This window comes from Tupaia chinensis, unplaced genomic scaffold, assembly GCF_000334495.1.
Source record: "Tupaia chinensis unplaced genomic scaffold, TupChi_1.0 Scaffold000350_1, whole genome shotgun sequence".
In the NCBI taxonomy this organism is placed as follows: domain Eukaryota; kingdom Metazoa; phylum Chordata; class Mammalia; order Scandentia; family Tupaiidae; genus Tupaia; species Tupaia belangeri.
Window position 1 is genome coordinate 9,393,431 of NW_006159844.1, and position 24,716 is coordinate 9,418,146.

Below are 24,716 nucleotides of genomic sequence, written 5' to 3' on the forward strand. Positions count from 1 at the left end.
GAAATAATGTGGTTTTTTTTTTTAAGAATTATTTTATTTAACTTTAATTAATTTATTTATTTTTAAATTTGACCAGAGAAAAAGACAGAGAGAGAGAGAAAGTAAGAAAGCAAGCTGCCAGGTCTGGTACTTAAAGCATGGTTTGCGATGTGGGAGCCCAGCGGCTTCAACCACCATGCCACCTGCCAGCCCCACAAACAGTGTTTTAAAGGAAAAGGCAAGAGAAAGATGGGGTGGCCTATTTCAGTTACATATCTTGAATCAGCATCAGAAATAAAAACTGTTGTAGAGCCAGCCCCTTGGTGTAGTCGTTAGACATTGTGCATGAGGACCCAAATCCCAGGGGGCCAACCACTGTTAAGTCCTGGTCCCAGCTGCTTGAAAAACAGACCAGTGCATGTGTGTGTGTGCTCAAAATGTGCGGAATGGAGAAATGGAGGGGGTTTTGATGTGATTACACCCTGTTGGGGAGTGCTTTCTATCTCTCTCTGGTCAGCATACACACCCTCTGGTACATGCACACATGCACACACAAAATCTCTGTGCTATAAGAACATGAAAGAGTTCACAGAGGATTCACAAATAGCTAAATGGATATATTCAATCCAGACCAAAAATAATTTGTCTATTTATCATAATTAGAATTGAGAAATTTTCCAATAAAAGAATGGTTGAATAAATTGCAGTGTGTGTGCTTATACACCCACACACGTACATACATAAAAGTTTGGGTTCATAAAAGCTAGTAAACAATAAAAATGATTCAGAAATGCTAAGGACATAATGTTAAATGAGAAAAGCAAGGGTTAAAATTTTATTCATATTACGTATAGTACCCAAAATGCCTTTTGTTTTTGTTTTTTAGGTTTTTGCCATAGGGTACATGCATTTGCTGGAGAAAGAGAGACAGAGAAGAGAGGGAAAGTGAGAAATCTTGTCTGGGGGATGGCCACACCTCACTCCCTTCTCCTCCTTTCTCCTCTCGGGATTTGGGGCACCTGTGCATGCATCTGGTGTTTTTCAGGCCACCAGGTCCAGGACTCAAACTGCAGTTGGCCACGTGGGAGTCCAGTGCCTTACCCACTATGCTACCTGCTGGTCCCTCAAAATGAGCATGCATGCATACACACCCCAGTGTGTTTTCAAGCCACTGAACTATGTGGTCGGTCATGTGGGGATCCAACTGCCTTAACCACCAGCCCACGGGCTGGCCCCATCACTGAAAGAGAACCTCTCAATCTTATTTCTGGTGTTCAGTCTGTTGAAACTTGATGAATATCTGATAATTATAGGCTAATGGGTGGGAATTGAAGGGTTTTCTTCACCTACCTCTCAGGTGAGAAATGTTTAAATACCTAATACTAAAATGTTATGCAAGAGCTCTGTTGTTTGCCCACCTCATACTGATGAGGGCATACCCTTAAGTGGTTTTCACCATGCAGCAATCCCCATGCCCCCAAGCATTCTACGCAGCCAGGATCAGGAGCATTTTACATTTTCTTATCAAGAATGTTCAACCTGTAGTTCTAACAGAATTACTCAGTGAAACAAGCCAGCAATGGATATTCAGTACCACTCTTTGACTTATTTTATCTTTGTTAACAAATCTTATTTGTATTTTTAAATCGTGTTTCTTTTGATTTTAGGCTTCTTATATTGGAACAGCTTTTGGATAGTATAAAGCACACAAAAGGAGCTCGTCAGCAAGTAGTTCAGTTACATGTTGTTTCTTCATTTTCTCGGTTCTTGAAGGTAATTTTTTTTAACTCAAGATATTTTTGTTATTTGATGTGTAGCCAACTTGAATGAGTTAGAGGGAGATTTTTTTTTTGGAGAGGTTTTTACTGTAGGGCGCATGCGCTCACCAGAAAGAGAGAGACAGAAAGACAAAGTGAGAAATCACCCCCAGGGGGTATGGCCACGCTGCAGTCCCTTCTCCATTCTCCTCTCGGGATCTTGGGCACACACACATACACACACACACACACACACACACACACACACCACACACAGACACGCACGCTCAGCCTGAGTTTCAGCCACCGGGTCTGAAACTCGAACTTCAGTCAACTACATGGGAGTCCAGCAGCATAGCCATTACACCAACTGCTGGTCCCAAGGGAGATGTTTTTAAAGGACTTTTTTTCCTTTATTTTTCTGAGTCCTTTGATGAGAATATTTTAGAATTTAGATTTCTCGTTTAATATTTTCTCTACATAAAACTTGTTAGAAATCAAACATAATCTTGGGGCTGGCATGGCAAGTGGCGTGGTTAAGGCAGCTTGACTCCCACATGGCTGACCGCAGTTCAAAACATAATCTTGGGGCTGGCAGGTGGCGTGGTGGTTAAGGCAGCTGGACTCCCACATGGCTGACGGCAGTTCGAGTCTTGGACCTGGCAGCTTGCCTTCTCACTTTCCTTCTCCCTCTCTGTCTCTCTCCAATCAACTTCAAAAAATACAAAATGAAATAATGACAATGAATAGCATTAAATAAAATAATTATTTAAAATAGAAAAAGAAATCAAACATAATCTTGGTATACAGTCATGCTCATCCTTCTGAGCCCACGATCCTATGCCAAGAATTGATGGACTATAGTCCCTGGACCAGATCCAGCTTGTTGTTGCATTTGTACCTGACTGTTTCTGAGTAAAAGATAATACAGTTTATTGCTTTCTATTAATGTTCTTTTGAATACATTTATACCACAGGGATGATTGCCGTATTTGTTTGCTTAGAGGTTTAAAATTCTAAAGGACTTCATAAAAAAAATCAGATTGTTTATATGATCAGTGCTGATTTTTGTGTTCTGATTTTTTTTTAAATAGTAACATTTGGGTAACTAGAATATACGTTCTCCAAACTGTGTAAGAGATCATATACTCCACTTGTAAATTTGGATTGCTCTTTACATATTTCAGTACATGACTGGCTCCAGGGGAAGTTTAGGTCCAGAAGAAATGAGACGACTTTCCTTAACGTTATTCATGGGAGCCCTTGAAAGTCCCAACCCCCTGTTGCGATGTGCAGCAGCAGAGGCATGGGCTAAATTAGCCCAAGCAGTTGATGACGGAGCTTTTACTGCTGGATTGGCTCAAGTTAACTTTGACAAGTAAGTGGATTTCTCATGGACTGTGGGTATAAACTGGATGTATCAGTAGCTCGCTGATTTGTTGAAATTACTAAGAACTTCCTTCTGAGTTCTAACTAAGGAAAGAAAAATTGACAAATACAAATGCTTTAAAAAGAGAACTCCTTTGGCCTGGTGGTCTTGGAACATAAAACTTTTAGTGTTTTGGCAGGTGCCATAGTGGTAAGGCACTGGATGCTTCCACATGGCTGGTCACGGTCTGAGTCCCGGACCTTTTTCACTTTCCCTCTCTCGCTCTCTTTCTCTGTGTGTCTCTCTTTAAAATTAAATAAAATAAAATTAAAATTAGTGAATTAAAATAAATGAATAAATAAAAATAATTCTTTTAAAAAAAAACCTTCAGTGTTTCATCTTTAGGGGTTTTTATTGAAGAGGTTTTTGCTATAGGGCGCATGCGCTTGCCAGAAAGACAGAGAGGGACAAAAAGCGAGAAATCATCCCCCAGGGGGGCTGGCCACACCGCAATCCCTTCTCCTCCATTCTCCTCTCGGGATCTTGGGCACGTATGCACATGTGCCCGGCGTGAGTTTAAGCCACTGGGTCCGGGACTTGAACCACAGTTGACTAATGGGAGTCCAGCAACATAGCCATTATGCCACCTGCTGGTCCCTCTTCTTTAGTTTTTATAATAAGAGAAAAATCACTATTTATAGGTGATGTAATTGACAGTAAATGGAATGGACTTTAGGGTAGTGATACACTTAAGGAGTTTTCTCATCTAAAATATAGATGATAAGTAGTAAGAACAATCTACAGGAAAAAGGAAAAGCTACAGGCTGCCTGTGCTTTTTTAAAAAAATTTGCTATAGGGGGACCAGCAGGTGGTGTGGTGGTTAAGGAGCTGGACATGCCCACATAGCTGACCACGATTCAAGTCCTGGACCTGGTAGCTTGCTTTCTCACTTTCTCCCTCCCTCTCTCTCTCTGTCTCTCTATGGTCAAATTAAAAATAAATGAATGAATAAATAAAATTAAATAATTCTTAAAAAAAAAATTGCTATAGGGAACGTGTACTAACTGGAGAAACAGAGATAGAGAGAAAGTGAGAAACATCCCCTGGGGAGATGACTACGCCACAGTGCCTTCTTTTCCTTCTCCTTTGGGATTTTGGGCACAGACACACACATGCCTAGTGTGTTTTTCAAGTCTCTGGATCTGGGACTCATACTGTGCAGTCGTGAATGTGGGCTCCCTCTGTGTTAATCACCACTCCACTGGTTGTCCTATGTGCCTATACTTTTATTTCTACCATGTCTGTAACTTTGTATAGGACACTTAATCTTCTTTGCCAGTATCCCTCTATTCTAAGTACAGGGCTAATTTTGCCCTACATATTGAGAATGTTAAGTTAAATGAGATGATAATTATGTGAGGAACTTTTTGTTTGTTTATTTTAGTTTTGCCACAGTATATGTTTGCTTGCCAGGGACAAAGGGAGTCAGAGAGAGAGAGAAAGTGAAAATCATCCTCCAGGGGGATGGCCATGCCACATACTTTGTCCTCCATTTTCCTCTCAGAAGTATGGGCAGGCACAAATGCCTGGTGTGTACCCCAAGCCTCTGTGTCCAGAATTTGAGCCTCACAGTCAACCATGTGAGGTCTAGCCACCCTAACCAGCTTACCACTGACTGGCCCTGAAAATAATATTAAAAAAAAAAAAAAAAAAAAAACTGGGCCAAAGGTGGGTTGGTGCTTAAGGCACTAGATCCCACATGGCCGGCTCTTTGGTTTATGTCCTGGACCCAGAGGATTGAAAAACATACCAGGCACCATCTTATGCCTACTCAAAAATCTTAAGAGAATAGAGGAGATGGGATTGTGGCATAGCCATCCCCCTTGGGGTTGATACTTCTCATGTTTTCCCTCTCTTTCTATTTCTGTCTCTCTCCAGGGAGCACATGCACCCTATGGGGTAAAAAGAAAAAAATCTACGTATGATAAATTCATTCATTTTAAATATGAATGTGGATGTACATAAACTATGTTAGTAGTGGTAGTGATGGTACAGGTAGCACTTTGACCTACATCTATTGACTATGTCCATCTGATGTGGTTACAAGCTTGAAGTCTGGAGGCAGTTTACTAACTTGGCTTATATCCCAACTCTACCATTTAATAGTGGGCTGTTTTTTGAGAATTACTTTATCATTTTGGTTTCCTCATCTGTAAAATGGAATTGATAATAATATTAATATGAATCTCAGATTTGTTGGGAAATTAAAGAAGGATTCAATTTAAAGTGCTTAAATCAGCACACAATGTATAGAAAATTCCTAATATTATGTTCTTTTATATTTAATTCTAAAATCAAAAGTTCTTAAGTTGAAACTGTTTATATGGACTAAAGGATCTCGGCACATGAGTTTTCAAAATGTAACTTAATGATAAAATGATAGTAATGCCTGCCTTATAAACCATGTATTTACATAGGTCTGAAAGCCATTGAAACTGTTGATACTTAAATAATCATTAATAATGTGGAGGAATTTTTATCTAGAATGTTTTCTTTTGCAAGGTATCCTTCAGGTTATTTCAGAACTTTCTGTCAGTTAACAGTAAATACGTTCTTTCATTTTTTAACTATTCGTATAGGAAGTTTTGCCTCAGTGATAGTGTATATGCACCAGCATTTTGTTTTCCTGAGACTTCATTTATTTTTATTTTTGTAATTACAGATTGAAATCAGCAAGGGACGTGGTTACCAGAACAGGGCACTCATTGGCTTTGGGATCCCTGCATAGGTATTTAGGAGGAGTAAGTTCATCTCAGCACTTGAATTCTTGCATTGGAATCCTTTATACTTTGTCTCAGGACAGTACCTCTCCTGATGTGCAGGTAAGTACCTTATGTGTTACTTTCCTTGAAATTCATGATTTTTTGAGGATGCAGATTTTTTTTAATCAACCATTAATAATTTGTGAATTTTGTTTTTGCCGAACATAGTAAATGTCAAAGCCATTGCTAAACTTAACTTTTTTATTTTTTAATTCGTCAGAGAGTGTGTGCACTCACAAGAGACAGACAGACAAAAAGGGAGAGAGAGAAAGCATCTTCCTTTGGGGCATGCGGTCTCTTCTCCATTTCCCCATTCTGACAGGATTTAGGGCACACAAACACGTGCAACCAGTGTGTTTATAAGCCACCGGGCCAGGATTGCAGCTATAGTTAGCCATGTGGCATCCAGCTTTGTCTAACCACTAGGCCACAGGGCCAGCCCACACAGGAAGGTCTGTAACATGAACTCGGAACCTTCTTGTGTAGGTCACCCTCACAGTGCATCATGTGTTTCTACTGCAGCACTGTCCAGCCTCATCATTCTGCTAATACCGTAATCAAATCTGGAGTGATATTTTTTTTTTATTCTCCCTGTTTTTACTCTAACCTTTATTTTCTATCTCTCCCCCCACCTGTCCTTAATTATTCTAGCCTTCTAATTAGTTATGTTATTTTTAGGTTCTTTATTTTCTAGCTCTCTCTAGGAATGAGGCCAATTTGTTTTCCCAAAAGATTTTTTTCTTGCCACTTCTTACTGAAAACTTGGGCAGACTGCTTCTTGCTTCTTTAATCAGCTCCCTATATCAGTGCCATCAGCTGCCCCAGGAAACCTCTGATGTTATCCCAAAGTACTGGCTTCTTCTGAAGGTGATCTACGTGCTTTCTTCCAGATGTGTCATTCTCATATCTGTAATAACATTTTTTTTTCCTTTTGCTCTTCTCTGCTCCCATTCCTATAATCTGTCTTTATAGTATTAATTTAACATCCAGTTTAACAACCATCTCATCAAAGTTCATCATCTGTAATCCATAGCGTTCTCTGAATTACTGTTTTACTAATAGTCTTTTTCACATCATCTAGTACTTGATTGAATTGACTTATAGTTTTCTATTTCTTTTTTTTTTTTTTGGAGAGATTTTCACTGTAGGGCGCGTGCGCTCGCCAGATTTTTTTTTTTTTTTTAGTTTTCCATTTCTCACTCATCTTTCAGTGTAACACTTTGGTCTGGCTCTGTGGCCAGATCTTACATGGCTATTTAAGTCAGACAGATCCTTCATGACTGACCATATGGTTCAAGTTCCAGAACTAGCAGTCTGAAGAACACACTGGGCATGTGTTGTTCATTCTCAAAACCTCAAAAGGAACAAGAGATGCAGGTGAAGCAATTAAGTGTAACCATTTTTCTATGAGGGGTGCTTTCATACTTTCCCTCTCTCTCTGTCTCTTTGTCTCTCTCTTGCAAGGCCATGTGCCCTCTAGCAAAAATACATGAATAAATAAATAATATAGCACTTTTTGTTTCTATTATATTCCTCTTCTCTTTGAAGAAGCGTGTTTTGAAAGCATGTAGGTTTATATTGAACATCATTTGCATTGATGAATTTAAATACTTCTTCCCATGGCTTCCAGTGTCATGAAAACTGAGTTTCTTGATGGCTGTAATCTCTCACCTAACAGATATGAACTCACTTATTTTTAGCATTTATAAAGTACTCTAAGCTTTCTTACATATCCATTTATAATAAAACTTTTCCAGTTTTACATTTTCCTAAAGAGAATACTTTCTGTTTATTTCTTGTTATAAAATATGACACACATAGATTTAAAAAGTATACTATACTGTAATGATTCTATTATACCTATTACCCAACCTCAGGTGTTATCAGTATATGGACAGTCTTGTTTCATTTAAACCTTAGTATATGTTGATTTTTCTTTTTTTAAGAGAAATTTTCTCTATAGGGCACATGCACTTCCCAAGAGACAGAGACAGAGAGACAAAAAGCAAGAAATCACCCCCCAGCAAATCAAGAGATTTGTCCATATTGTTGCATGTGGTAGATTTTATTAAATCTACTTGAACTTACTTTCTTTGTACATATTAAGCAATAAACATAAACAAATTAGATTGGATGAAAGCTGCCAATGTTATTTGGAATTGTTAATGGTGAATTGTTAATGGTTATTTTTAGGGAGATTTTTGCTATTGGGAGCTTGCAATTGCCAGAGAGACAGGGAAACAGAAAGCAAGAAGTCACCCCTCAGGGAGCATGGCCACACTGTAGTCCCTTCTCCTCCATTCATCTCTTGGGATTTCAGGCATACATGCACATGGGCTCAGCATGAGTTTCAGGCTGCTGAGTCCAAGACTCAAACCACGTTGACCATGTGGGAGTCTGGCAACATAACCACTATGCCATCTGATGGCCCCTGTTTACTTTAGTTTTACTACTGGGTAAATGCACTTGCTGGACTGAGAGACAAAAAGAAAGTGAGAAAGCATAGCCAAAGCAGTTGGCCACACTGCAATCCTTTCTCCTCCATTATCCTCTTGGGATTTTACACTTGCACATATGCATCCAGTGTGTTTTTTCAGGCCACTGGGTCTGGGACTCGAACCATGCAGTCAGCCATGTGAGATTCATCCGCCCTAATCACCACACTACTGGTTAGCCCATTGCTGAGCGATTTATACCATTTTAAATTAGAGAATAGTCTTTTATGTGGTTTTATAGTAGATATAAAAGGAGAAAAACTTTTCTTAAATTTTTAAAGTTCTCCATTTCTCTTTCCAAATTAGTAGTAGAACACATATACTTTTATTTTGTTATCACTTTATCACTGTTTCAACAGAAGAACAATTAAATATGTTTTATATTTGTAATGCTACTATAACATTTTTCATTATTTTTCTGTCTTCACAGACCTGGGCACTACATTCTCTATCATTGATCATTGATTCTGCTGGCCCACTCTATTATGTACATGTGGAACCTACCCTTTCTCTTATTATAATGTTGTTATTAAATGTGCCTCCTACTCATGCCGAAGTTCACCAAAGTCTGGGTCGCTGTTTGAATGCCCTTATTACCACATTAGGTCCAGAGCTGCAAGGTATGCAAAGCTGCTTTTGTGGTGTTTTATTATTAAAAATATACACATAAAAATGAATTCGGTTCTTATGCTCTGTGCTCAGCACATAGTAGCTGCTCAGTATGTTATTGTTCCTAAAGAATTATTTTATTTAACTCTATTTATTTTAATTTGACCAGAGAGGGACAGAGAGAGAAAGTGAGAAAGCAAGCTGCCAGGTCCAGGACTTGAACCATAGTTTGCCATGTAGGAGGCACCCTCAACCACCACGCCACCTGCTAGACCTATTTTTGTTTGTTGTTTGTTTGTTTGTTTTTAAAGGATTACTTTAATTGTATTTATTTATTTATTCATTTATACATACATACATACCAGAGAGGGACAGAGAGAGAGGGCAAGTGAGAAAGGAAGCTGCCAAGTCCAGGGCTTAAACCACAGGCAGCCATGTGGGAGTCCATCACCCAAAACCACTATACCACCTGCTGGCCCCAACTAATTATGTTTTGTTAAGTGAATATATGTATATGCATGATTTTGAGACAAGCAGATGGCATATTGATTATGTCACTAGACTCCCATGTAATCGACCATAGTTTGAGTCTTGGGCTTGGCAGCTTAAAACTCAACACTGGATATGTGTGTGCATGTGTGCCCAAAATCTTAAGAGGAGAATGGAGGAGCAGGGATTGTGGCATGGCCATCCCCTGGGGGTGGGGGGGAGTGATTTCTTATCCTTTTTCTCTCTGCACGCATATTCCCTATAGCAAAAGTCTCTCCCAAAAAATAAATGAATGAGAGAGGCAGGACATTAGTGAGAAACAGATATGGCTTATTAACTGTTGATGATGCCATGTATAGTATTCTCAACTGGATTGGTCTGAGAAGTATTCATGATGGGCAAAGTATTTTTACAAGCAAAATGAGAAATAGCGATTGACTGTTTTAAAAAATAATTAGAATAATAATGATTGGGGAAAACATAGAAAAGATATTGAATGTTGAAGTGGGGAGATTAATGTTTCTGTACTGACTGACATGCATGGCATTCCCTTTTGAAAAAACAATGTAATACACTATAAAGTTATATGTAATCCAATGTAATATAGAGTATGATGATAATAAAAAATAAATAAATATAAATAAATAAATAAATGGTTTCTCTTCCTTTGAAAGAAACCAAAGATAACCATATTTAGAGAGAAAGATGTGTCTTCAAGACACTTCCCTTAACAAGTGAAATGACAGACATGAAGTGCAATAATGCATTTAAAGAGCTCTGATCTCTTGGGCCAGCAGTGGCATGTGGTAAGGGTGCTGGATCCAATATGGCCTACTCCATGATTCAAGTTCCAGACCCAGAGCCTTGAAAGCACACTAGGCACATCTGCATGTATGCCCAAAATCCTGAGAGGAGAATAGAGGAAACAGGATTGCAACATGGCCATGCCCCTTGGGGGATGATTTTTTACTTTCCCTCTGTCTTTCTCTCTCGGTCTCCCTCTCTGGCAAGTGTGCATATGCAACCAGTGGCAAAAATCTAAAATAGATCGATTGATTGATTGATTGATTCATCTGAAATAGGTCTAAAATATATACATAGACATATAGGCAAGCAAGCAGGCAAGCAAGCTCTGATCTCTAGTTAAGAAATAAATTACATGGGGCTGGCAGGTGGCATGCTGAATTCCCACATAGCTGACTGTGGTTCAAGTCCCAGACCTTGGTGGCTTGTTTTCTTACTTTCCCTTTCTTTTGTCTCTCTCTTGTCAAATTAAAAAATAATAACAACAAATGGGGGACCAGCAGGTGGCGTGGTGGTTAGGGTGCTGGACACTCCCATATGGCCGACCACAGTGTGGTTAGGGCGCTGGACACTCCCATATGGCCGACCACGGTTCAAGTCCTGGACCTGTTGGCTTGCTTTCTCACTTTCCTCTCTCCTCTCTCTGTGTCTCTCTCTGGTCAAATTAAACTGAATGAATGAATAAATAAATAAATCTTTAAAAAAAATAACTAATGGAATTAAATAATTAGATAAATAGAATTAAATAAATAAATAATTCTTTTTAAAGAAACAAAAGGAAAAAAATTATTTAAGCCTAAAATATCGATACTCTGATGTTCAAATTTCATAGTATATGATTATAACGTATGAAAGTAACTCAACTGGGACCAGCAGATGGCATAATGGTTACGTTGCTGGACTGCCATGTAGTTGACCACAGTTCAAGTCCCGTACCTGGCAGCTTAAGATTCATACCCAGCACATGTGCATGTGTGCCCAAAATCCCGAGAGGAGAATAGAGGAGAAGGGATTGAAGCATGGCCATCACCCCCCCTCCGGGGGGTGATCTCTCCCTTTCTGTCTCTGTCTTTCTGATGAGCGCACACGCCCTATAGCAAAAATCTCTCCGAAAATAAAAGGAATTTTTTTAAGTTAATCTGTGTCTTTGAGGTTGAGAAAAACACATGGAGAAACAGGGACTCCCAATAACATCCCCACACCACTATCCACTTCTAGTCCCAGACAGCATAGCTCATAGACACATGCATATGTGCCCAGCATTCTCGGGGAGATCCTGGGATATGAACCTAGGATCCCTCTCATGTAAGCAGTCATGTTATCTCTGCAGTACTACCTGACCAGAAGTACATTTTAAAATTCAGTTATATAAGAGTAATGATTTTATATGCCAATCATAAACAGCTTTCTGCTTTTCATTTTAGGTAACAGTACTTCAGTTTCTACCTTAAGAACTTCCTGTCTGTTGGGTTGTGCGGTGATGCAAGATAACCCCGACTGCCTTGTTCAGGCTCAGGCCATCTCTTGCCTTCAGCAGCTTCATATGTTTGCTCCACGACATGTCAACTTGTCTAGCCTAGTTAGCTGCCTCTGTGTGAGTATATGATTAGTGAGTTGTTACTTTCTTTTATTTGAAACTTAGGTTTATTCCAGTACACATTTTAAATATTTTTTTGATTATGTAGAAAATTGTATGTTATAGCTATTTTCCTTTGACTTTTTTTTTTTTTTTTTTTTTTTAGGGAATAGTGGGCAGCTTTCATATAATCACTTTTTCGAAAAGGAATTATTTATTTATTTAATTCCATTTGTTATTATTATTATTTTTTAAATTTTACCAGAAAGAGACAGACAGAGAAAGGGAAAACAAGAAAGCAAGCTGCCAGGTCTGGTATTTGAGCCACAATTGGCCATGTGGAAATCCAGCACCTTTATTCACCATACTACCTTCTGGCCCCCATATAATCACTTTTTTTAAGTCACTTATATATTGATTTATTTTCTTAACCTATTAATGACTAATTTAATATTTATAATATTTATTCACTGATCAGTAAATACATATGGGTGCTCATAATGTTTAGGCATTATGCAAATGTTATAGGCAGTGCATTACTTTATGTGATCACCTGTCTTTTTATTTTTGGTCTATTGTTTTAACTTACTACATACAAAGTTTCTTTCATCCCAGATGGAGAAATAATACTTTTTCTTAATATTTTAGCAAAATATGCATTGATATCTGGGTTCTAATTATATACTTAATGAGTGTAGAAAAATGAAGACAATGAACCAAAAGTTCTGATGAGCTAATTCATAGCCATTATTGGTTAACATCATCAATGTCTGTTTAAACGTGCTTCTGAGTTGCATTTGGAATTTAACTTTGCAGTATTTGCAGCACACTCCTATTAGTAACATGGCAATTAGAATAATTTGCTTTAGACATACCTTAAATTTTCAAGTAGAAGGAAAATACACATTATCAGAGCTTAAAAGAATCTCAAAATCTAAAAATCTGTCACATGACTACCCTTGCTTTTATAGAATGATGTTTACAGCATTAAAAAGTAAATTGAGAGGCCAGCAGGTGGCATGGTGATTGAGGGGCTGGATTCCTACATGGCTGACCACAGTTCAAGCCCTGGACCTGGTGGCTTGCTTTCTCACTCTCCCTTTTCTCTCTTGTCTGTGTCTCTCTGGTTAAAGTTGAATAATAATGATAATAAATCAAAATTTTAAATAAATAAGTAAATAAATAATTGAGGGACCAGCAGGTGGCATAGTGGTTATGTTGCTGGACTCCCAAATGGCCAACTGTGTTTCAAGTTCCAGACCTGTTGACTTTAAACTCATGCCAGGTGTGTGTGGGTGCGTGCCCCAGCATGGCCATCCTCCCTGGGGGTGATTTCTCAGTTTTCCTCTCACTGTCTTTGTTTCTCTCTGGCGAGCACACACACCCTAAGGCCAAAACCTCAAAATAAATTAATAAAGTAAATTGAGGCCCAAGGGGTCAAATAACTTGCCCAAGGTTGACATGTCTAGGTAGAGGTAGCTAAGTCTGAATCCTGCATTCAGGTTTCTCATCAAGTTCCCATTTCATTATTTTGTATTCTGTTTAGATAGATAGATAGTTTTTGTAGAGTTTTGCCATAGGGTATTTGTGCTCACTGGAAAGAGACCAAGCCTGCAATCCCTTTTCCTCATGGAATTTTGGGCATGCATGCGCATGTACCTGGTACAGTTTTAAAGCCACCAGATTCAGGACTCAAACCATGGTTGGCCATGTGGAAATCCAACACCTTAACTACCACACCACCTGCGGACCCTGTATTTATAGATTTAATGAAGATACCTTATCTCCCAGACCCGGTGGCTTAAACTCACGCCGGGCGTGTGTGCATGTATGCCCAGAATCCCGAAAGGAGAATGGAGGAGAAGGGATTGCAGCGTGGCCATCCCCCCTGGGGGGTGATTTCTCGCTTTCTCTCTGTCTGTCTGGCGAGCACACACGCCCTATAGCAAAAACCTCTCTAAAAAACAAAACTTCTCTAAAAAACAAAATAATGTATTGAGAAATGAAGAAAAAGATTAACCACTAATTCTTAAACAATAAGAACTAAACCTATTAACATTTTTCCTTTCGTAGACCAAGACAGGTTATATATAAAGAAGAACAGTCTATTATGTTATCAGATTTTTCTTTCGAGTACTTTCAGAGCAATTGAGAAAATCTTAAATAGCAGTTAAAAATCTTATGTTATTAATAATATTTATGCTTATAAAATTCTTTTTCTTATACAGAAATAATATCTTTAGAAAGTACCGTCATTAACACCTTATATAATATGTTAATTTTGGGTCTTGATAGTTTAGTTAGTAATTTATATAAGTTTATCAGATTCAATTTATTATATTTCAAGTATTCTCTGAAGTTAAGAAATTGTATCTTGTTGTTAGGTAAGAATCTAACTGGAAAGTATTATCTTCTAGCCACATGGTATTTAACTTCCATTCTGAACTTAGCCTTAGCTACATTAGCAATTCAAAGGAATCTCAGTTTTAAAACTTGGCAGTTCGCGTCCCGGACCCGGTGGCTTAAAACTCACGCCGGGCGCTTGTGCGTGCTTGCATGCCCAAGATCCCGAGAGGAGAATGGAAGAGAAGGGATTGCGGTGTGACCATCCCCCCAGGGGGTGATTTCTCGCTTTCTGTCTCTATGTCTCTCTCTGTCTGTCTGGCGAGTGCACACGCCCTATAACGAAAACCTCTCAAAAAAAATAAATAAAAATTCTATAATTAACTTATGATGAGGTAAACTATTAACTATCTCTCCCTGACATCTGTTTATGAGAATGCAATCTGGATCACTCCTCTCATAATCATTTCCACTTGATCTGGTTTTGATACTGAGACCTAATCAGAAATTCCAAGTTAGGAAAAGAGATTTTACTTACACAAGTGTACATTTTTAAATTATTATATATTTTATATCCGATTATTTTCAGTATCTTTGAGTTCCTGAGTTGACTGTTCTCAGTATCTTAGCTCAACTGACATTTTGTTAAGTTGTAAAAGTATTGTAGATGGATTTGTGAAACTGAAGCTAAGCCAGTTTGAGTGATAGCTTTAGCAACATTTATATTCTAATGCTTAGCTGACTGTTGTCAAAGTCATCCTAGTATTTATCTTTTGGTTTTGTCATGACCAGTCTGTCATTTGTTTTTGTGCAGGAGAACTTATTGGATAATTCTGTGTTGGTAGGTCCCTGGCCCTTGATTCCTAACTTTTTTTGAGGTTTGCAGTGCTGTTTCTTTGTGTTGTTCTTGGTTGTAGATGTCCTTGTTTTCCTTTGCATCTCTTTGTTTAAGCTAACCATTAATGCAAAGTCCAGTATGTGTAGCATGTTCCATGGTGTTTATTTAATACCGGTATAAACAAATCTTCCCTAACTTTCTCCAGCTGGTGCACTCATTCCTTGCACTGAATTTTGCATCATTTTGATTTAATATATTCCTTTCCAAAAGGAATTGTAGCTACAGTTTTGGTTCAGTTTCTATTTTTTGCCTGCTTTGTTTGTTTGCCTTAACCCACCCTGTTCATCTTTCCCATATAAATGCTGGAGAATGACATGGAGATAGTAAGCGTCCCATTTTGCTTTGTATGACAGCCTTCAACCTTTTTCTTTTTAATCAAACAAGCGAAGAGTATCTAAGCATGCTTTTTATAAAAGATCGTTTTACCAGCCTGAATAAATGCTGCACCTGCCTTGTATTATATGCTTGTAAAACTCCAGTTAAATAACTAGTAGACTCATTCATTTTTCTGTAAAATTGTCTCGTAGAGTGCTTTTTTGTCATTATTGTTAAATATAGTAGTAATCTTGGGCATGAGTAAACTTGAACTTTTTATATTTTAACTTCTCTGTTATTCTTTTTACTAGTTCTAACAAAAGAGTTTCTAAACATGACTGGAAAAACTTAGAGATTTTCCTGCAAATGGCATTCCTCTCTATCCTATCCACATTTTAGTTCATCAGAAGTATAAATAGAGTGCATTTGTAAAGCAGTTTCAGGTCTATTTGAATGTGTTATTTTTCCTGTATAGCGAAAACTAGCTGCTACCACCTACTCTTTTTTTCTCTCAGAATTTAGCCTCCACTCTTTAAAACAAACTCACCTACTTTCAGTCCTGTTTTTCCCACAAATGCCAAATAGAAAGATCACTACAGAATTATGCTGTTGTTTCTCAAATTTTGCTTCAAAAATCACTACCATAGCATGTATATTTTTTTGTTATAGACCACACCAAATAGATCTTTGCTTTTGTAGTTAGAACAAAATATATTTAAAATCTTTAGACTTTATTTTATGTATTAAATCATTCAGTAAGAATTTGTATCCAGAAATCTTTAATTTGTTGTAATTGATGTTTTATGATGTTGGATCATCATCAACCCAGTATATCACCATTCTATCTTTTGCCAAAAGTAGATACAACCTATTGAGATTTACAGTGTATCTCTAAGATATGTTCATATATGTATATCTATATGTAAGTATGTATACATATATATTAAATTTGTTATTCTGAAATGTTTGTCTCTAGAGAACATTTTTGAGGAATATGTTTTCCAAGTAAAGCTCTTTTTGCCTTTATTTGAAAATTCATTTGCTTATTCCATGTTTTGTTAGAGACTACATTAATAATGACTAACATTTATTAAGCAATTACTGTTTGCCAACTACTGTGATAAGCACCTTGCATATTGCTTTATGTTAACATCGCAACAGCCCTGAGATGGATTAATGATACAAATGAGGAAACTAAGGCACAGAGAGGTTAAATAACTTGCCAAGGTCACATAGCTAGTAACTAGGACTTAAACTGAGACAATTTGACCCCGGAGCTTCATGAATTTAACCAGTATGCTATATTGTTTGTATAAATTTTTATTTAGAGAATCATAAAAGATTATACCATAGTTAGTTGCATGATCACAAATGTATGAATTGCAAATAAATCTTTTGAATCATATTTCTTTTCTCAAACAATTTTTACTTGTGTAAATACTTTTTCTTCTAACACTGTCAAGAGACTTTTGCTTGGATTTGTTTATGGCTAGTACATAATCTAGTACATGTAATTTTCATTAAGCTGTTTCTAAGTTATATAATAAGTAATATATGCTAGAATAGATTCAGGATGTCGCTGTATTTAATAAATTGTGTCCAGCCCAGTGATGTTCTAGACAGACAAGGAAGCGGTCCAGTGAATTATTAATTAGACATACTGCATGTTACCATTAGCTTTTCATCCCCTAATGTTATTTTTCAGGTGAATCTTTGTAGTCCCTACCTGTTACTAAGAAGAGCAGTACTGGCTTGTTTACGTCAGCTTGTCCAGAGAGAAGCAGCTGAAGTTTCAGAACATGCTGTCATGCTTGCTAAGGATAGCAGAGGAGAGTTGACTCTAGGTAACTCTGTAGGGTAATTATGTTCAGCTCACAGGATCATTTTAATTTAAAATGTTTTTTATGCATATAAAAAACACACGCGCGCGCATGCACACACACACACACACACACACACACACACAGGATTAATGTCTTAATCCTGCTAACAGAAACAATTACTAACCATTATTGTTCCAACCAGTGATGTTACTAGTTTAGAGCAGTGGTTCTTTTTACTTTCTTTTTTTTTTTCTTTTGGAAAGCTTTTTGCTATAGGGCACATGTGCTCTCCAGAAAGAGAGAGAGAGGCAGAGACAGAAAGCGAGAAATCATCCCCTGTGGGGATGGCCACGCCACAATCCCTTTTCCTCCATTCTCCTCCTGGGATCTTGGCCACACACGCACACACGCCTGGTGTGAGTTTAAGCCACTGGGTCCAGGGCTCGAACTGTGGTCGACTACATGGGAGTCCAGTGACATAGCCATTACGCCAACTGCTGGTCCCTAGAGCAGTGGTTCTTGAACTGAGTTCCCCAAACCAGTGACATTCATCTCTCTGAGAACTTGTTAAAAATGGAAATTGTTCGGTGCCCCTTAAGACCTACTGAACCAGAAGTTTCAGAGTAGAGCCCAACAGTTTGTAGCTTTATAAACTGTATTTTATAATCTATATTTTTTGTGGTGGAAAGAGCCAGTCATTGGTTTAGAGCAAATTTTTTCACAGCTGTAAGTTAAAAATTAGATTTACCCCTTAAGTTTATCATAAGGACCAACAGATGGCATGGTAGTTAGGATTCTGAATTCTCATCTAACCAACCCCTGTTTGAATCCCAGACCTGACAGTTTGAAAGTCACACCAGGTGCAGGGACATGCACATAAGTGCCTAAAATCCTAGGAAGAAATGGAAAAGAGATTGCAGCGTGGCTATGCCCCCTGTGGGTTCATCTTTCACTTTCTCTCACTCTATTTCTGTCTCTCTCCAGTGAGCACACTTGCCCTATGGCAAAAACCTAAAATAAATAAATATATATTTTTTTAAAGTTTACCATATATCCCTTCTTTCCACCAAAATCTCATTTTAATAAAACTAAAGAGTTTAGCAAACTCACCTACCTAAGTCCTATTTTTCCCACATACACCAAATCTAAAGATCACTGCTGCATTATGCTGTTGTTTCTCAAATTTTGCTTCAAAAATCACTTTCAACTGAATCTCCTACAAGTTAGTAGGTTTTTATGCTCCTTCTTTATTTTAGAGCTGAGTTAAAGAATTTCTTAGTAAGATTTTTTGAGATGCATATTCCTTCATTTTATAACTGTGTCAGTAACCCAAAGTTGCATATAAATTTAAAGAAACTATTAGCCCCCAAAATAGTAATATCTTACACTTACATGTGTAGTTTCCAAAATACTATCATACTCTCAGAAAGTTGTAGACTTTCCAATATCTTGAAGCTTTCAGTTGTTCAAGTTGAGTTGATCAGTATGGATGGACTGATGATATAGTAATCATCAAGGTTACAGAATTCCTTTAACTAGAGAAATTTTTAAATTATTTATTATTATTATTTAGTTTGAACAGAGAGAGAGAGAAAGGGAAAGTGAGAAAACAAGCCACTAGGTCCAGGACTCGAACCACAGTCGGCCATATTGGAGGGAGTCCAGCATCCCAACCTCTGTACCACCTATCAGCCCCCAGAGAAATTTTAATCTAGCAATATCAGATATTCTCCCCAAAGAATCCTTCAGTTTATATCACCACTAAAATTACCCATGTCTGCATTAGACTTTGTGTAAGCATGCTGATACATGTACCTTGAATTAGCAAATTAGTTATATGAGTAAAATTATGGTGTAAAAACTGATTATACAATTCTTTTCAAAATTTTTCAAACCCTTGGTACCAGCAGATGGCATAATGGCTATGGCGCTGGACTCCCATGTAGTCAACTGTGGCTCATGTCCCATCCACAGCTGGACACATGTGCATGCATCCCCCAAAATCCAAAATGTGGGAGAAATGGAGGAGAAGGGATAGTGGCATGACCATCTCCTGTGACTGGGGTGCTTTCTCATTTTTCACCCATATCTCTTTTTCTCTCTCTGACAAACTCAGGTGCACTCTGACAGATTTTTTGTTTTTAATTATTTCTCTTAAAGTGGTCTAATAGCATAATCTTTGGAATCCCCTGCTTTCATAAATACTAGATGAGTTAAATCTTAAAGAGAAAAAATTTTGGACATTTTAGAATTAAAGGAAACAGACACTAGATCAAGGCTTGTACTTCCCTCTTGAAATGCTTTATTACTTTGCATTGAGAATAGTTTACAGTGATTTGTGTTAGTAGTCCACAATAGTGTAGTTGTAATCAAACACTATTCTCCCTACAATGCTTCTTTTGTTTGGGATTTGCTCTTTTGTTAATAAATTGAAAGATTTTATACTAGAATTATGTTTATTTGTTTTAAATTAACTTTCACAATGAAATAATCATACAGATAAACATTTGACAAAATTTTTAAGTATTGAACATCAATTGAGTAAAAATATATGTCTTTTTTAAAAGAATTATTTGTTTTGGGACCAGCAGATGGCGTAATGGCTGTGTTGCTGGACTCCCATGTAGTCGACCACAGTTCAAGTCCTGGACCCAGTGGCTTAAACTCACGCTGGGCACGTGTGTGCGCGTGCCCAGGATCCCAAGAGGAGAATGGAGGAAAAGGGATTGCAGCGTGTCCTATTGCACCCTAGGGAGTGATTTCTCATGCTTTCTGTCTCTGTGTCTTTCTCTGTCTTTCTGGTGAGCGCATGTGCCCTATTGCAAAAACCTCTCCAAAATAACAATAATAATAACAATAATAAAATGATTCATTTTAATTATTTATTTATTTTAATTTGTCCAGAGAGACACAAAGAGAAAGGGGGAAAGCGAGAAAGCAAGCCACCAAGTCCGGAACTCTAACCGTGGTTAGCCATGTGGGAGTGTCTTAAAACCTTAACCATTGTGCCACCTGCTGGCCCCAAGAAGACATATTAATAACCATTAATAAAGATTATCTTTCAGTGATGTTATATCAAAAAAAAGATAAGGAGGGCCAGCAGGTGGTGTGGTGGTTAAGGATGCTGGACTCCCTCCCACATGGCCAACCACAGTTCAAGTCCCAGACCTGGTGGCTTGCTTTCTCACTTTACCTCTCTCTCTCTTTCTCACTCTGTTCCTCTTTGGTCGAATTTAAATAAATAAATAAATAAAATTCAGTAAGATAATTCTTAAAAAAAAAAACAAAAAGCTAAGGATCATGAATAATCAATTATGAACTAAAATGGACCCCACTAAATTTAGGCTACTTTTTAAAAATATATTTGTAATATTTTAATAACTACTAGATGTGTGTGCTTCTCATAAGGCAGTTTTGTTTTCTGTATTACTTAGATCATCGATTTTCTTCTTATCAGATGCTAACATCAGAGAAGTGGGCCTTGAAGGAGTTTTATTGACCTTACTAGACAAAGAGATAGATCAGAAATTATGCCATGATATCAAAGAAACTTTAAATCATATGCTCACATCTATGGCAGTTGAAAAACTCTCTCTTTGGTTAAAGCTTTGCAAAGATGTACTTGCTTCATCAGCAGGTAAGTAATGATGATTACCAGTTCAAATATTAAAATTGAAAGTAAAAAATGTTATATAAAATTGTTAGCCACTGGCAGTTCATTGATCTTATCTGGATATTGGTATTATAATTATTTGGTTGTTGCTTTCTACAAATAAAGATTGTAGTTCTGGTATTTTAGAATTTTCTTTAATTTGACTAATAATTTACCACTTGAGTATGCCTTTTTTGTATTTTGATTGTTTTTGATAGCTTCTGTGTAGAAAACAAACTAAAAAGTAGAGTTAATATCTGTGCTGTTAAAGATATGATCTAATTCATAGTCCCATCATTTCTTTTTATACCTATGATAGATATTAGAGGGACTGCTTCAGGTCATCATAATACAAAACTACTAAAGTTATGACATTTTGGACAAGCCAGTTTCTTTACACTTAAAATGTTAATTTCAAATAGTATTAGAAAATAGTGTTATATCCTAAAATCTTTACTAATATAAGATAATTGTTAATGAAAAAGTATAATCAAATCTTCAAAATTTATATTCATGGAGCAAGAGAAAAATAAATGAGAGGGGGAAGACAGAAACCAGGAACTGTACATATTTTATCTGATTTAATCCTTGAACTCCTCCTGTGCATAGGCAGTATTATTCCATTTTATAAAAAATAGAACAGACTTAGAGAGATAAGTAACTTGGCCAGGGACATACAGAGAGAGATTCCAACCTGACCCTGCAGACTAAAATCCATGAGCTGTCCACCATATTTTGGTAGCTCCTAATTCATTTGCCTGAGCCTTATGCTTTTTTTTTTTTTTTTTTTTTGCCAGAAAGCACATACACTCAATGGAGCCATGTAGGATCCAGCTCCCATAACCACCAGGTTACAGGCCTGGCTTGAGGTCTTTTTTAAAAAATAAAAAAATAAAAAAATAAATTTAAAGTTTTTGCCATAGGGGCACATGTACTTGCTGGAAAGAGAGACAGATAGAAGGAAAGTGAGAAATCACACCCCAAGGGGGATGGTCACATTCTTCATTCTCTCAGGATTTTGTGCACATACACACACTCGGTGCAGTCTTCAAGCTCCCGGGTCCAATACTCAAACTGTTTTTGGCTGTGTGGGAATCCATCACCTTGACCACTACACTACCTGCTGTCTTTTTAAAAACAGATATATATGAGGGCCCACAGGTGACATGGTGGTTGTGGGTACTGGACTCCCAGATGACCTACCATGGTTCAAGTCCTGGACCTGGTGGATTGCTTCTTACTTTTTGTCTCTCTTGCTGTCTCTCACTCTGTCATTCTCTGGTCAAATTAAAATAAATAAATAGATAAAAAATTAAGTGTATAAATATCTATCTGTCTATAGATAATAGATATATGCATAGATAGACTGCTTACATTTTTCTGGTGTCATCTTTTTTCATTTTGCATTTAAACTTCTAGAGCTTGCTACCTCAATTTTATTTTATTTTATTTTATTTATGTTTTTCATTGCTGGAGACATATTCCCTTGCCAGAGAGAGAGAAAACACCCCCAGTGGGGTGTGGTCACCCTATAATTGCTTTTCCTCCTGTTTTCTCATCAGGATTTTGGACACACATGTACACGTGTCCAGCATGTTTCTCAAGCCACCAGGACCCAGTTTCAAACCATGATTGTCCATCATGGAATTCAGATCCCTTGACCATTAGACTGTAGGGCCAGCCCTCTCGAGTTTACTTTGCCATTAGTTCTTTATCCTCTAGTCTGGCTCCACTCCTTCCTAGGAACACACCTTTCAGATGTAGTTAACTGTTTATCATAAGAGTTTGCCTTGAGGCCAGCAGTTGGCATGGTGATTAAAGATGCTGGACTCTCCTCCCAACTGTCTCTGGTATCTATGTTTGCTTTCTATACTGTTTTGTTTACCATGATTTTCAAGCCACTAGATCCACTATGCCATCTGCTGGCTCCTTAAATGTATTTTTTTTAATTATTTAAGTTTATTTATTTCTTTGGTGAGTGAGGCAAAGACAGAGGAGCAACACCTCTAATAGGATCCCAGTGTTGTGATCCACCCTTATCCTCAGTTAGCCCTGGATCATGCATGTGTACATACCCAGCATACTCAGGGAGTATGCAAACCTGAACCTTCTGTCTGGGTCAGCCTCACTGGTGCATCATATTTTATCACTGCTCCATCTTCTGGTTCCCAACATTAGTTCCGTTTTAAGTTGAATTAAACCAGTTGATAGCTGAACAGTTAATAAATTACCAGTTAATAAATTCACTAGATAGTAGCCCCAGCCATCAGCACAACTTTGACTGTAACATCAGCAATGAGTCTGTCTTAAAAATATTTTCATACAATTTCAGTGGATTTGGGAACCAGTGTTAATTAATTAGTTAACTTCCGGTATTAATTTTCCTAATGCTTCATACCTATACCTTCTACTGGAAAATGTTGAGCTTCCATATCTAGTATTGTGTATCTAGTATTGTGTTTGGTTTTTTTCTACAAATATAACTTAACTTTGTCATTTTGGCCTGGATCAGTTATTTTGATGTTTCCTTTTAGATAGTACTGTTATTTATGGTTATTAAACTAATTATTTGATGTTATTCAGAAGATATATGATTAACAAGTAGTAATTGTAGTCTGAATTTAAATTAATTTTTGTGTATCTAGTAGTAGATTTTAATTACACATATTTTCCCTTGGTAAAAAGATTTTACAACTATAACTTGTGTGGATACAATGCAAGAGGAAGAAGGAGATAAAGGAGATGATGCCTTAGTCCTCACCACCAGAACTGATGAAAAATCTCATGCTTTTACCAATCCCCGATGGGCTACTAGAGTCTTTGCTGCTGAATGTGTCTGTAGGATAATCAACCAATGTGAGAGTGCAAGCAGTGCACATTTTGATATTGCTTTAGCACAAGAAATGAAAAAAAAGGATTCAAGAAGTAAGTGACATAGTGGAAAAAGGAAATGATATATCTAGAAATGCTATCTGCTTATGGTTTTAATATTAATCTTGAAAATTAAATTAAAAGGTTTTTGTCTTCCAAATCATAATTTATGTAATTATAAATTATACTGTCTTTATATAATGTGTAATGTTCATATATAAGCTATAATGAGTTTTATAATATCTAAATGCATTTTTAACAGCAAAGTTTTTTTTTTAAGGTTTTGCCATAGGGCGTGTGTGTTCACCAGAGAGACAGAGATAGTGAGAGGGAAAGTGAGAAATCACTCTGCAAGGGGATAGCCACACCACAGTCCCTTCTCTTTCATTCTCTCCTTGAGATTTTGGGCACACCTTCCTATACCCACACACGCCCAGCATGAGTCTCAAGCCACCAGGTCCATGACGTGAACTGAAGTCAACCATGTAGGAGTTCAGCACCTTAACCAACACACCATCTGCTGGCCCAACAGCTAGCTTAAATTGGCATTTACTTTTATTTAATGGGAATGTGAAGTAATTAAGTTCATAGAGGATAATCATATCCTTGATAAGTAGTATGTACATTACATCACAAAATTATATTCTTAATTATTACTCATACCAGTTTTTTTGCTTATAGATTATTATAATGTTATGGATACTACCTAAAAAAAATCTGAGTTATCTTAATGTAATGTAAACCTACCATAAGACTGTTTTAACCTCCAATTACTCAATTTTAATATTTTCTTTTTTTATATGTTTTATTTATTTTTTAAGAGATTTTTGCTATAGAGATTTTTGCTAAAGATGAGGGACAGAAAGCAAGAAATCACTGCATTGCAGCCACACTGCAATCCCTTCTCCTTTAT

At 37.2% G+C, this 24,716-nt stretch overlaps 1 protein-coding gene across 1 annotated transcript in view; it reads left to right on the forward strand.

Moving 5' to 3' along the window:
• HEATR5A (HEAT repeat containing 5A) overlaps positions 1 to 24,716 on the forward strand; it is a 156,408-nt gene that overhangs the window by 84,030 nt on the left and 47,662 nt on the right. The window contains exons 17-24 of the mRNA XM_006152391.3: positions 1,647 to 1,752; positions 2,924 to 3,114; positions 5,829 to 5,988; positions 8,854 to 9,043; positions 11,750 to 11,919; positions 17,163 to 17,301; positions 20,738 to 20,917; positions 23,618 to 23,857. Of these exons, the coding sequence (XP_006152453.1) occupies positions 1,647 to 1,752; positions 2,924 to 3,114; positions 5,829 to 5,988; positions 8,854 to 9,043; positions 11,750 to 11,919; positions 17,163 to 17,301; positions 20,738 to 20,917; positions 23,618 to 23,857 (1,376 nt within the window). The remainder of the gene's footprint in view (positions 1 to 1,646; positions 1,753 to 2,923; positions 3,115 to 5,828; positions 5,989 to 8,853; positions 9,044 to 11,749; positions 11,920 to 17,162; positions 17,302 to 20,737; positions 20,918 to 23,617; positions 23,858 to 24,716) is intronic.